Raw genomic sequence first — 13,325 nt, forward strand, 5'->3', positions numbered from 1 at the left:
TCATTTATACAGTATACAAAATCAAGTAGTCACAAGCATGAGAGGAAGGGCAGAAGCCCAAGGGAGGAGATGCTAGTCTCGCGTCTTAGAATGGGTCACACTGGTCTAAAGACAACATTGCACAGAATAGGAAAACTTCCCACTGGATTATGCACTTATTGTAATGTACAAGAGACAGTGAAGCATATACTGTTAGACTGCAAAACTATGAAGAAGATAGGGCAGAATTAAAGGCACAAATGGATGAACAAAGCATGGCACTTGAGCATTTATTAGGGAAAGCATCTGGGAGAATACACAATTTATTAATGTTATTTTTTGAAAAACACTGGGTTAAGTGAAAGAAGTTAAAAGGAAGTTTTTTTAAAAAATTGTATTTATTATTAAGCATGGCACTTGAGCATTTATTAGGGAAAGCATCTGGGAGAATACACAATTTATTAATGTTATTTTTTTGAAAAACACTGGGTTAAGTGAAAGAAGTTAAAAGGAAGTTTTTTTTAAAAATTGTATTTATTATATTTTCTCTCTCTCTCTCCACCTCTCCTTTGATGTTAGTGTAATACCCACACTCCAGTCTAGTAGGTGGCGGTAATGCACCTTTGAGATGAGTTGCCAACCGCCATTAAACCTGAAAGAAGAAGAAGAAGAAGAAGAAGAAGAAGAAGAAGAAGAAGAAGAAGAAGAAGAAGAAGAAGAAGAAGAAGAAGAAGAAGAAGAAGAAGAAGAAGAAGAAGAAGAAGAAGAAGAAGAAGAAGAAGAAGAAGAAGAAGAAGAAGAAGAAGAAGAAGAAGAAGAAGAAGAAGAAGAAGAAGAAGAAGAAGAAGAAGAAGAAGAAGAAGAAGAAGAAGAAGAAGAAGAAGAAGAAGTTTGGAGTGATCGCTGAAGCTGCCGAGTGACACTTTCCTCAGAAAACAGCGTTGGTTTTTATATTTTTTTGTCATCTGACAGATTTCTGCATGTGACACACATATCGATATTTAAGATAAAACAGCGAAAAACGTAAAGCAACATGGTGTGCAGTGTGGTCCAGTAGTAGTTAGTATAATAATATAATAGTGAGTGTGTGTTTTGAACGTTACCTTCGTGTAATTCGTCGTTTTGTGGAGCTTCTGGATGGATGGATGAATGTGGTGAATATGAGCTCTCAGGATAAGAAGACAGATTCAGATCCCAGACATGAGGAGGATCAGAGCAGCACAGCATCTGAAGACAACAAACAGGTCTGAGTCACTGCAGCACTGTAACATAACAATGTAACATGATAAGACACTGTCTTTGCACACTCAGTCACATCTGGTTGCACCAATCATGTGTTCATGTTGCTTTGTATTTACGGAAATGTGGCTGGGTTGTTCTCCAATCAGGAGTTGTTCAGGCCTGTTGAGATGAATGGTGACTTGCAACCTAACAGCTAACATTTGTTTATTTATTTATATAGCACAGTTTAATGCAACACCAGGTTGCCCAAAGTGCTTCACAATATCACAATAAAATTACATAAGAACAAGCATAGTCACAAATCACATAACAACGTGGATACAATTGAAAATAGCTAAACCAAAAGTATTTGTGATTTTAGATGATTTGTCTGGGCAACAATGAAGTGAAGAGTCGTGCAGTAGTGAAGTACTCGGCCGCTCCGCCTTCCTCCTCCTATGCGTTACTACAGGAGAAGACCGACCTCAAGCTGCCCCCAGCAAACTGGCTGCGGGAAAATCCTCAGCTGGGCACTGCCGGGACCACCGTACTCGGATCCAGCAAGAAAAGCAAACCCTTCTCCAGGTATCTCTATTATTTCACATTCGTATTTGGCAGATGCTTTTATCCAGAGTGACTTGTGTTCCATTTCCGTTGCTTTCCCTGGGAATCGAACCCATGACCTTGGCATTGCCAGCGTCAGTGCCCTACTGCTCTACATTTCAAATGTATTACATTTTACTTTACGTTTAATGTAAATGTACTTATGGCAGTGATGCTGATCCTTCCATGCATTCTTGTGTTTTCCTTGTTCACTGTAGTTTTGGGATGGCGTACGACTTCATCGATTGTATAGGTGATGATGTTGATGTTGTTTCTGATTCAGAGGTGGGTCTGTTGTTTTGTGAATACAAGCTCTAATTCATATGACATGATAAATGATTAAATTCAAAAGGCTTTCTAGAATACTTGATTCTGATTGGTTGATCACAGCACTCTGCTGTCACATATTTTAGTATAATGATATTAGATAATATAAGTGAACATTATATTTTTTACATTTACGTTAGATTTGTGTTTTAATAATTATTAATAGGCCTACTTTTATTCAGCAAGAATGTATTAAATTGTTCAAAAGCGGCAGTAAAGACATTTATAATGATACAAAAGATTTGCTTCAAGTAAATGCTGTTCTTTTGTTCTTCAGTTTCCACGAAAATATCAAGCAGCACAACGGTTTTCAACATTGATAATAAGAAGAAATGTCATTCATAATATTAGAATGATTTCTGAAGTTCCATGTGACACTAAAGACTGGAGTAATGATGCTGAAAGTTCAGCTTTGATCACAGGAATAAATTACAACAGATATATTAAGTTGTAATTAGTTCACAGTATTACAGCTCTTACTGTATTTTTAAATAAAATAAATGCTGGCTTGCTAAGAGTCCTAGGCCTGGTTTCACAGACAGGGCTTAGATTAAGCCAGGATTAGGCCATAGTTCAATTAGAACATTTAAGGATCTTTTATAAACGTGCCTTAGAAAATAACATTACTCATCTTCAGACAAAACAATAGCACAGACGTTTTAAGATATGTCAGCGTAGGCTTCTTTCAGGTAAAACAACCCAGACATGCATTTTAGTCTGGGACTAGGCTTAAGCCTTGTCTGTGAAACCGGGGGCTTAAATTTTGATCGGTTTATTTATTACTTTCTTGTTTATTCTTAATCTAAACAGAACATCAAGAAGTTGCTGAAGATCCCCTACAGTAAATCTCATGTCAGCATGGCTGTTCACAGAGTCGGCAGCACGCTACTGCTAGATGAACTCGACATTCAGGAACTATTCATGAGGTCATCACAGGTAACCGGAAATAGTCACCATATTTCTCTTAGCTGTATTGTATTTTGTTAAGGAGCCCAAAATGCATCTTCATTTAACCTAGTGGCTATTCCCCAAACCTACAAACAAAATACTGAATTATATAGCAGGAAAACCTTTATTTATGCTGTTCAAAGTGTTTTTATGTACGAAAAGAGTGTTTATGCCATCATAAGCATTAACCTGACATTGCGACTGTCCTGTAGACTGGTGACTGGACGTGGCTGAAGGAGTTTTACCAGCGTCTCATTGACCAAAAGTGGCAAAGAAAGAAGAAAAGTAAAGAACACTGGAACGAGAAGGCAATCCTCTCAAAGTTTCTTTATTACAGGTGAGAATTGACTTTACACGATTGCCATCCCATGACAGTACAGATTTCATCATTTACATTCACAATACTCTTCTGTGCTTCAGTATTAACAGTGATGGGACTGCAGTGCCCGTGCCGTCAGATACAGAGCAGGCGGCAGAGGAGGGTTGTGGGACGGCGGCTGAAGGACCGTCTTGGCCTGCCACCTTCAGCAGTTCCACCACTGAATCCGAGGAGTCTGCGATACCCAAGGAGGTGCGGTCAGCCTTTCCTCTACTTCTCATTTCTCATGTCATGTGCTCTCAGTGTTTTTAAGGCTGAATCATCTTGTCCACTCGTCTCTTTCAGGAGCAGGTGGACACATACGCGTTAGGTCACGTGTCTTCAGTTCCCAAAGAGCAGAATCTGCCCACATTGTTCAATGAAGGAGAAAATAGCCAGGTAATAGCATTTACCTAACATTCCCTAGCTTCCATTATAAATCAGAACCACACTGTACATCACAATACATATGTATTTGTATTTTCTTCTTTATCTTTCTCACTGTCTCAGGATTTGAGGAACGACTTTGTCCGGAATATTTTATGGACATTTGAGGACATCCACATGCTTGTGGGATCAAATATGCCCATATTTGGAGGCGGTCGATACCCAGCAGTCAGTCTACGACTCAGGTTAGAGTTCTACATTTGTTTAAAATTTTTTAGGAGAAATATATTTATTTGGGTATGAATTATTTCCATATTAGTTACATTTGAAGGCTATACCCTCTATATAGACTCAAGTTAAAAATGTAGGGCCAGTAAGATAACAAAAAACATTTTATTCAACAAGAATGCATTAATTGATCAAAAGTGACATTTATAGTATTATCAAAAATCTAATTAATGCTGTTCTGTTGAGCTTACTATTCATCAAAGAATCCTGAAATTTTTTTATCAGTTTCCACAAAAATATAAAGCATCACAACTGTTTTCAACATTGATAATAATAATAAATGTTTCTTGAGCACCCCAAACTTTTGAATGGCTATGTATATTATGTACTGTACTATAAATAACCCTATATTTAATTATTTTGGATATTTATTTTAAATACTACACTTTTTTTTTTCTTAACAGGGACAACAACAAACCCATCAACGTTCTCACGGGAATTGATTACTGGCTGGATAATTTGATGTGTAACGTACCAGAGCTGGTCATGTGCTTTCACGTCAATGGCATTGTGCAGGTAAGATGATTTGGTGATTATTAAATAGGTTTGTACACGTTGATGTACTATAATATTCAAATTCCTAATAACTCTCATCTCATTTGCAGAAATATGAAATGATAAAGACAGAGGACATCCCGGATTTGGAGAACTCCACGTTCTCGACGCGGGTTGTGAAAGACATCGCACAGAATATCCTGTCATTCCTGAAATCCAACTGTACCAAAGAAGGACACACATACTGGCTCTTCAAGGGTGGGCGGCTGACATTCTTTAGTTTGCTTTCAAACTGCTTCATCTAAAGTCACTTCTTCAATCACTGATGTCTGTCTGTTTTTTTCCATCCAGCTAGTGGAAGTGACATCGTGAAGCTGTATGACCTCACAACTCTATGTGAGGAAGCGGCAGAGGAGAAATGCCAGAATCCCTTCACACTTCCTGTAGCAGTGCTTCTCTACAAGTATGATTTACATTCATAACTACCTTTCTCATATTCTGTTGCCTGAGTTTCCCAGTAAGCATTAGAAACAAATCTATTTGCTGTTTTGAATGACAGAGTGGCCAGCAACATGATTCTAAAGAAGAGCCAAAACAGGAAGAACTATGGGACCATCAGAACTCTGTTGCTCAACTGTATTAAACTGCTGGATGAGGAGCGACATCCACAGGTGTGTAGCTTTATTACATTACTTTAATTTCCTGAGCTGATGCATGATTTCTGATGTTTCCTTCTGTTTGCTGGTGTAGATTATTGCTTCGGCTCACTACATGCTGGCAGAGCTGTTTCAGCTGGATGACGTGAGTGAGGACGAGGGGAACGGGGAGTCACTGAGGGGCGGGGGATCTGAAGACAGCTACAGTGATGAAGAGGAGGAGGAAGAGGAGGAGGAGGAGGAGGAGGAAGACGAGAGCTGCTCCTACAGCACCTCCTCTGAGCCGCAGGACGACTCCAAAGCCGTGGCCATCATCAAGTCTGTCAGGGAGCTGTCGGTTCCAGAGAAATACAAGAGCACACATCAGATTAGAGTAGGAGAGCAAGCTGAAGATTGAGTTCTTTTTTTTTTATTTGCACACAAATATTATTGAAGATAAGCTGCCTGGTGTATAGTAGAAGTTAAAATGGTCTATTTAGAAGTTTGTAAATGTACTTTTTTCCACCTTGCATGAATTTGCACAATAAATTGACATCATTTGACCAATGTATCATATTATTAGCATTATGTTGCCTTCCAGCCCAACTATGCATTTCCGGTGTCACAAGACAAGGAGGAGAAGTGCCGACTGGTTCTCAGCTATATTCTGAAGGTAAGAGAACAAGATTAATATTTGTTTTCATATTTTTGTTCATGTGCATTTTTTTTCTTAGTTCTGTGGACTGTGAAATGAACATTCTTTGTTCACTAACCATAACCATAGTCAAGCTCCTTCTATCCATCCATCCATCCATCTATCTATCCATTTCTCCATCCATTAATTGTTCTATCTTATCCATCATTCTTATCTTATCCATCCATCATGTCCATCTATCCATCCATTCATCGTTCTATCTTATCCAGCCATTCTTCCATCCATCCGCTGTTCCATCTTGTCCATCCATCCATCCGTCCACCGTTCTATCTCATCCATCCATCAATCCATCCATCCATACTTCCATCCATGCATTCACCATTCTATCTTATCCATCCATCCATCTATTGTCTGTCCATCCATCCATCCATCAATCCATCCATCCAAAAACACTGAAGCAAGACCTCACCTTGTTTGTAGGGTTTAAAATCTGTGGACAGCAGCATAAAGAAAGAGAGTGACCTTCCTGCGGCCGACCCCAGCACACCTATCCCTCTGAAATATGAGGAGCGGAGTCAGAACGGATCCAGAGATGTGGAGCAAGAGATCGCTCTGCTGCTGGACAGAGGTCAGTCATTCCATCCATTCAATCCCTCAGAAACTGATTTCTCTTCCACTATTTGATTATTTACTGTGTTCCTCTTCATCTTGGGTTACACAGTGGGTCCGTGTAACGAGGAGCTGAAGGTGCCGACACGCTCCGGGATGTTACCTGGCACATGGCAGCACCGCATGAAACTGCAGCTGTTCCTGAAAGCGTCAAAAGCATACTACGTTTTGTCAGATGCTGCAACCAACCTGCTGAAGTACGGACGGGCACTGCGCTATATCAAACTGGCTCTGCAGTGCCACGGTAAGAACAAGCGGCTTTCAGTATTGTCAGAAAACTTCAGGACATACAGTGCTGTTCAAAAGTTTGGGGTCAGTGAGATTTTTACTTTCAAAGAAATTAACAAAATATGAAGCAGCACAACTGTTTTCAACATTGATAATGAGAAATGTTTCTCGAGCAGCAAATCAGCATATTTGAATGATTTCTGAAGGATCGTGTGACACAAGACTGGAGTAATGATGCTGAAAATTCAGCTTTGCATCACAGGAATTAATTTTATTTTAAAATACATTCAAATAGAAAACAGTTATTTCAAATTGTAATAATATTTCACAATATTACTGTTTTTACTGTACTTTTGATCAAATAATTTCAGCTTTGGTGAGCATAAGAGACTTCTTTCAGGAACATTTATGCATATCTTACCAACCTCAAGCTTTTGAAGAGTAGTGAATATTCTACACATGTGCATGTTCGTATTAAACCAGTAATTTAAAAATATATATTTTAGAGAACGTTAACTAAGCACCTTATTTGGGGCTAATCTGTTCAAACTTGATTGATATGTGCTTTCTCTCCCCCTATAGATGCCTATTGCTCCATAAGTGGTGGTCTCCACCCACAGGTGCTTCTGTTCCATTGCCAATGTCTGTCTCTGTGTGGAGATGTTCAGCTCATGTTGGCCCAGAATGCTTCAAACAGAGCTGCGTATCTGGAGGAGTACAACTACCAGACTAAAGATGACCAGGAGATCCTCCACTGCCTGCACCGCGAGAGCTCCTGCCAAGGTCTAAGCGCTAGATCACACACTCTTTTGTTGAAGATATCATAAAATGGTTGCAGCTGATGAGATTTCACTGGACAAATGAGATTTCACTGTTCTTAGGAGATAGATTGTATACTAAAACTCTTGGAAGAGACATTGTCTTACAACATTTGAATATTGACACTGTTTTTTTCCTCTCTCAGCCTTTAGCATGGCCACTGATCTGGCCTCAGACCCAGAGTACCAGCTGATCGTCAGCAGCAAGTGTTACGAGGCCGCCCATGACCTTTTGACCTCAGGAGTTCTCAAGGACCAGGAGCAGCTGGGTCAGGTTCTGAAACGGCTCGGTAACATCCGCAACGAGATCGGCGTCTTCTATATGAACCAGGCCGCGGCCATGCAGGCAGAGAAACAAGAAGGTGAGGGCTTCTTGGGTTTCTGTTAGACTTTAATAACAAACATAACGAAAATCCTTCGACAAATAGCTTGAGAGTTGTTTGTGAAGTATAGCTTTTTCTGTGTCAGTGCGCAGGAGTGTGTGCATGGCCGAGCAGGAGCTGTGGAAGAAGAGTTTCTCGTGTTTTGAGAAGGGCATGCAGGATTTCAATGCGATTTCAGACTCTGTGAACACAGCCCTGCTGCTGTGTAACATCGGTCGACTCATGCGTATCTGTGCTCAGGCTCACTGCGTCACGACATCAGAGCACAGCCGTGGCGAGTTCTCACCGGAAGAGGCCCTCTACTACAACAAGGTTAGTCATACATACAGTCTTGGACATGAAGTGCCATTAATTATTGTCAGAAATATAATAATCTTAATGTAAGACACTTATCCAAGGAATTTACAAATAAGAAATTATTATGATGATTAAATATGATCTTAATATTAGATGTTGTATCTACAAGAGAAACAATAATACTATAATAATAATATCATTTTTATATCCTTTGGATTGAAGTGTCTTTTATTAAGATTATTATATAAAGATCATTAATATTAATATTTAATAATACATTCTCATTTGTATATCCCTTGGATAAGCATCTTATATTAAGATTATAATATTAAGATTGTTAGTGAAATTATATTATCTAATTATTATATTAATATAATAATTCTTATAATAAATATTATATTAAATAATATAATACATATTTTATTATATATGTAATTTAAGACATTTTATCTACTTTTTATCCATCTGCAAATGAGAAATAATAAGTTTTATTATTATATTAAATTATTATTATTATTATTATTATTATAAAAAAAAAATATATATATATATAGTTATAATAAAAAATAAAAATTATTATTGTTCTCTTGTAGATGGAAAAAAGTGGATACAAGTGTCTTATTTTAAGATTATATTATTATTAATATTAATAATCATAATACACTTATCTAATTTTTATCCATCTGCAAATGTGAAATTATTATTATTTTTATTATTAATAGTAATAATAATAATAAATATTTATTATGATTGATTATTCTTATTATTCATTTTTTCTTGTAGTTGAATACAAATTATATTAAGATTATTATTTTAAGATTGTTAATATTTAATAATAATAATATAATTGTTAATATTTATAATTAGTAGTAGAAGTAGTAGTAGTAGTAATTTCTCATTTGTAAATCCCTTGGATAAAAGTGTCTGCTAAATTAATTTGTGTAAAATTCATCATCCATAATAAGACCAGGAAGAAGGTCATTGTCGTTGTAGCTGCATCACAGTAGCCGTCTCTCTCTCTCTCTCTCTCTCTCTCTCCATCAATAGGCGATAGATTACTATCAGAGGGCGCTGAAGTCTCTGGGCTGCCGGGAGAGTCACTCAGCCGTCTGGGACTCTGTTAATTGGGAACTCTCTACAACGTATTTCACGTTGGCCACACTCCTCCAGGACTACGCACCACTGTCCCGTAAAGCACAGGAGCAGGTACCACACACATACTTCATTCTGTCTGTACACACTGCTGAAATGATGAACTCCACTTGACATGAGCGTACCGTGTTTCAGATCGAAAGGGAAGTGACTGAGACCATGATGAAGTCCCTGAGGTCCTGCGACCTGCAGACGGAGTCCACTCGCCAGCCGCTCTACCAGTACAGAGCAGCCACTATCCACCACAGACTGGCTTCAATGTACCACAGCTGCTACCGCAACCAGGTACAGCATCAAACACGAGTATTTCTACACCTTTATCTTCAACATACAATAGGGCTGTCAAAATGGCTGAAAAACTAAATTTGAATTTTGTACTTAAATATTATCAAAATTTTAATTATATTCGAATTTAAAATGCATAATTTCAGTTACGGTGACGAAAATCTTTTGGCTTCTCTCCTGAGGCCACAAGAGGGCGCATCGAGCAAAATATTACTAATGCACGTTTATTCAAAGCATATCTGTCAAAAAAGTGCATAATGTTTATAAACCAATTATAATTAAGTTGCTTAAACAACTATAAACAAAACAACATCATGTATGCACTACATACACCGACTACATTTTTTCATTTCAAAACATGAGATGCAGTGGGATGGGGAAAAACCCGCCATAAAGTCTCGATATATGTTTTTTTCAAAGTTAAACTTGCATTAATTTTACACGGCTTTCTAATCATGCGGCTCCTTTGTGCGAGATGTGAGTGCAACGGTGATAGATGTCCCTCTAGAAAATGCGCAAAATATGCGTTCTGTGTGAACGGCTTGGTTTCAGTTTTGATGTAAACCAGATCTTCTCCGCATTGATGTTTTCTCTTTTTCCGCAATATTTTTAATGAACAACGCAGCAGTGCCGCATCTAGTGGCTTCAACTGGATAGGCTAACAAAAACATTATAATGCAACACTACATCGTCATCGCATCTCGTGCGCCGCTGATAAGGCTGCCTCCTTAACGCACACCTAAAATTCGAATGCAACGTTTTCGCATGCGATTTATCATGCAGCCCTAGATTTTTATTTTAAATTCGATGAATATTTGAAATTCGAATTTTTTTTTGACAGCCCTAACATACAATAAATATTAACATGGGTTTCTCTCTCTCAGGTTGGAGACGAGAGCGTTCGTAAGCAGCACAGAGCTCTGGCAGAGCAGCATTACAGTAAGGCTGTGCGGCTCTTCATAAGTCTGAGTGACGCCCCGTGCGAGATGCTCCGCACGCTTCTGGAGAGAGTGGCCTTCGCTGAGTTCACCATGGCTGGTGAGAAACACACACTGCAGGAAATATCAGCTGGGAGAGGTCGATGGGACACGAGTAGGGCCTCATATCAGATGTTTTGTTGTGTTTTCCAGGTCAGAACAGCAGTGCTGTGAAACTGAAAACTCTGACGGGAGCGCTAGAGATCATGTGTGAAACACGTCACGCTTTCAAACTCATTCATAAAGAGCTGCTGGAGCAACAGGAAAAGGTATAAATAAAGACATATAATAATAATAATATAGTTTCTAATTTATAAATCCCTTGGATAAATGTCTTATATTAAGATTATTTTATTAAGATTGTTAATATGGATTATTATCTTTAATTATAATAATAATTAGTATTATTATTTCTCATAAGTCCCTTGGATAAAACTATTATATTAAGGTTATTATATTAGGATTAATATTTATTTATTATAAATTATTAATTATTATTAAATAATTATTACTATTATTAGTAATATTAATAATAATAATTTCTCATTTGTAAGTCCCTTGCATTACCGTGTAATGATTATTATATTAGTATTTTTCTATTATTAATCATCACCATCATCATTTCTCCCATGGACAAAAGTGTCTTATATTATGTGTCTTATATTTTTGTTTATTATTATTCATGTTATTATTATCAGCAATAATGATTTCTCATTTGTAAGTCCCTTGGACACGTGTCTTAAATTAATATTATTATATGAATCATTATTAATAATAATAATAAATAAATTGTTTCTCATTTATAAGTCCCTTGGATAAAAGTGTATTATATTAAGATTATTATATTAAGGTTAATATTTATTATCATTACTATTATTAGTAATAATAATAATTTCTCATTTGTAAGTCCCTTGCATGAATGTGTCTATAAAGATTATACTATTATTATTAATCATCATCACTATCACAATCATTATCATAATTTCTCCCTTGGACAAAAGTGTCTTATTTATTATTATTATTATTAATAATAATACTTTTATTAACGATGATTTCTCATTTGTAAGTCCCTTAGACAAAAGTGCCTTATATTAATATTATTATATTCATTATTATTATTATTTATAATAATAATAATAAAATAACAAGAATTGTTCTCTATAAATACATTGTTCTCTTTGTTGAATGGTCAGTTTCACACTGTTATGAGGTGTTATGTGATGTTGACAGATGTTGACGCCAGAAGACTCGGACAAACCTGAAGAACTCCACTCAGATAGTTCTTCTTCCTCTGAGCTCAACACAGAAGAGGTTGTGAAGTTAATCGGCGTCTTTGAGCCCAGTTTCTCCTTCCTGCTGCTGCAACTGATTAAACTCAGCACTGCAAGCAAACGCAAAGTCAGGTGACAGATACAAAAATATACATAATTTAGCAGTATACTTCAGTACCATATTCCATATAAACTCAATTTATGCTGCAGATCAGTGTTATTTTAGTATCATGACTATCTTATGGCGCTTTTCCACTGCGTGGTACGGCTCGGCTCGGCACGGCTCAGTACGGCACGGCACGGATCGGCACGGTTTGCATTTCCACTGCAGTTCAGTACCGCTTTAGAGTGGGAGGGATTATTCACATGTCGTTATAGTTGCGCCGCCTCTACTACCACGACTCCTGAAAAAAACGTTTTCATTCCGCGTCGCCCCATCAAGCTCTCGCTGGATCCGCTCCTCTTCTATCAACGAGAGGAACGTCTGTTCTTCCACAACAGACAACAAAACTTTTTGGTTGTTAAAAAAGGTGCGCTCGTTCAAAACAGTTGCGTTCGATACTTCGCTGGCTGTGCTGATTTAAATCTAGCGGTTCTGTTGTGTTTGTGGCGCAAGTTCAGTGACGCAGGTAGTGACGATTCTCTCCGGCCAATCCATGATCAGCAGAGTTTACACACGTCACGTTTTGGTAACGGTACGGTTCACTTGGAACCCCAACCGAGGTGGTACTAAAAAAGGTACCAGGTACTGTACCCAGTGGAAAACCCCCAAAAAGTGAACCGTACCGAGCCGTACCGTGCAGTGGAAAATATGTATTTATTCATTTTGAATCCGTTTTTATTTTTACATTTTAATTTAAGTTTCAGTAATTTTGTTGTGTTTTAGTCATTATGTTTTTTTTTTGTACATTTTCACCGTCCCGCTCATCCAGAGGGTTTTCCTTTTCATGGAGCTGCTGGATCAGCTAAAAACACCAACAGGAAGTGATGAAGCAAGATCATCATAGTTTGAGTTCTCTAAATCAGTGGTTCCCAACCCTGGTCCTGGAGGCACCCCAAAGCTGCACATTTTGCATGTCTCCTTTCTCTGACACACCAGTTTCAGGTCTTGGAGTCTCTACTAATGAGCTGATGAGCTGAATCAGGTGTGTTTGATTAAGGAGACATGCAAAACGTGCAGTGTTGGGGTGCCTCCAGGACCAGGGTTGGGAACCACTGATCTAAATGACTCTTCGGCTTCCTGACATTATTAATGCCCGGCATGCAACAGTTTAGAGTTGAAACAATCTTGCTAGTTTTGGAAAGTGACTTTTGGAATAAAAAACACAACCCTCACCAGCAGTGCCTTT

General features: G+C 37.8%; 1 protein-coding gene across 1 annotated transcript; it reads left to right on the forward strand.

The window, feature by feature from the left end:
• Positions 1–831: 831 nt before the first annotated feature.
• On the forward strand, positions 832–12,134 carry LOC107589602 (erythroid differentiation-related factor 1-like). Its single transcript, XM_016278095.1, has 24 exons — positions 832–1,223; positions 1,583–1,785; positions 2,022–2,088; positions 2,941–3,066; positions 3,291–3,415; positions 3,499–3,649; positions 3,743–3,835; positions 3,947–4,068; positions 4,516–4,627; positions 4,717–4,864; positions 4,958–5,069; positions 5,166–5,277; positions 5,357–5,635; positions 5,843–5,914; positions 6,377–6,524; positions 6,618–6,809; positions 7,376–7,576; positions 7,758–7,973; positions 8,080–8,306; positions 9,339–9,497; positions 9,579–9,728; positions 10,613–10,766; positions 10,859–10,974; positions 11,936–12,134. The coding sequence occupies exons 1-24, from the start codon at positions 1,125–1,127 to the stop codon at positions 12,110–12,112; spliced, it is 3,561 nt and encodes a 1,186-aa protein (XP_016133581.1). The 5' UTR covers positions 832–1,124; the 3' UTR covers positions 12,113–12,134.
• The last annotated feature ends 1,191 nt before the right edge of the window (positions 12,135–13,325 follow it).

This window comes from Sinocyclocheilus grahami, unplaced genomic scaffold (assembly GCF_001515645.1).
Source record: "Sinocyclocheilus grahami isolate Dianchi unplaced genomic scaffold, SAMN03320097.WGS_v1.1 scaffold118.1, whole genome shotgun sequence".
Taxonomy (NCBI): domain Eukaryota; kingdom Metazoa; phylum Chordata; class Actinopteri; order Cypriniformes; family Cyprinidae; genus Sinocyclocheilus; species Sinocyclocheilus grahami.

Coding starts and splice junctions, on each gene's coding strand:
- LOC107589602 (XM_016278095.1), top strand. CDS start 1,125: ATGAATGTGGTGAATATGAGCTCTCAGGATAAGAAGACAGATTCAGAT. Junction 6,525..6,617: donor CGCTCTGCTGCTGGACAGAG/GTCAGTCATTCC, acceptor TGGGTTACACAG/TGGGTCCGTGTAACGAGGAG. Junction 10,975..11,935: donor TGCTGGAGCAACAGGAAAAG/GTATAAATAAAG, acceptor TGATGTTGACAG/ATGTTGACGCCAGAAGACTC.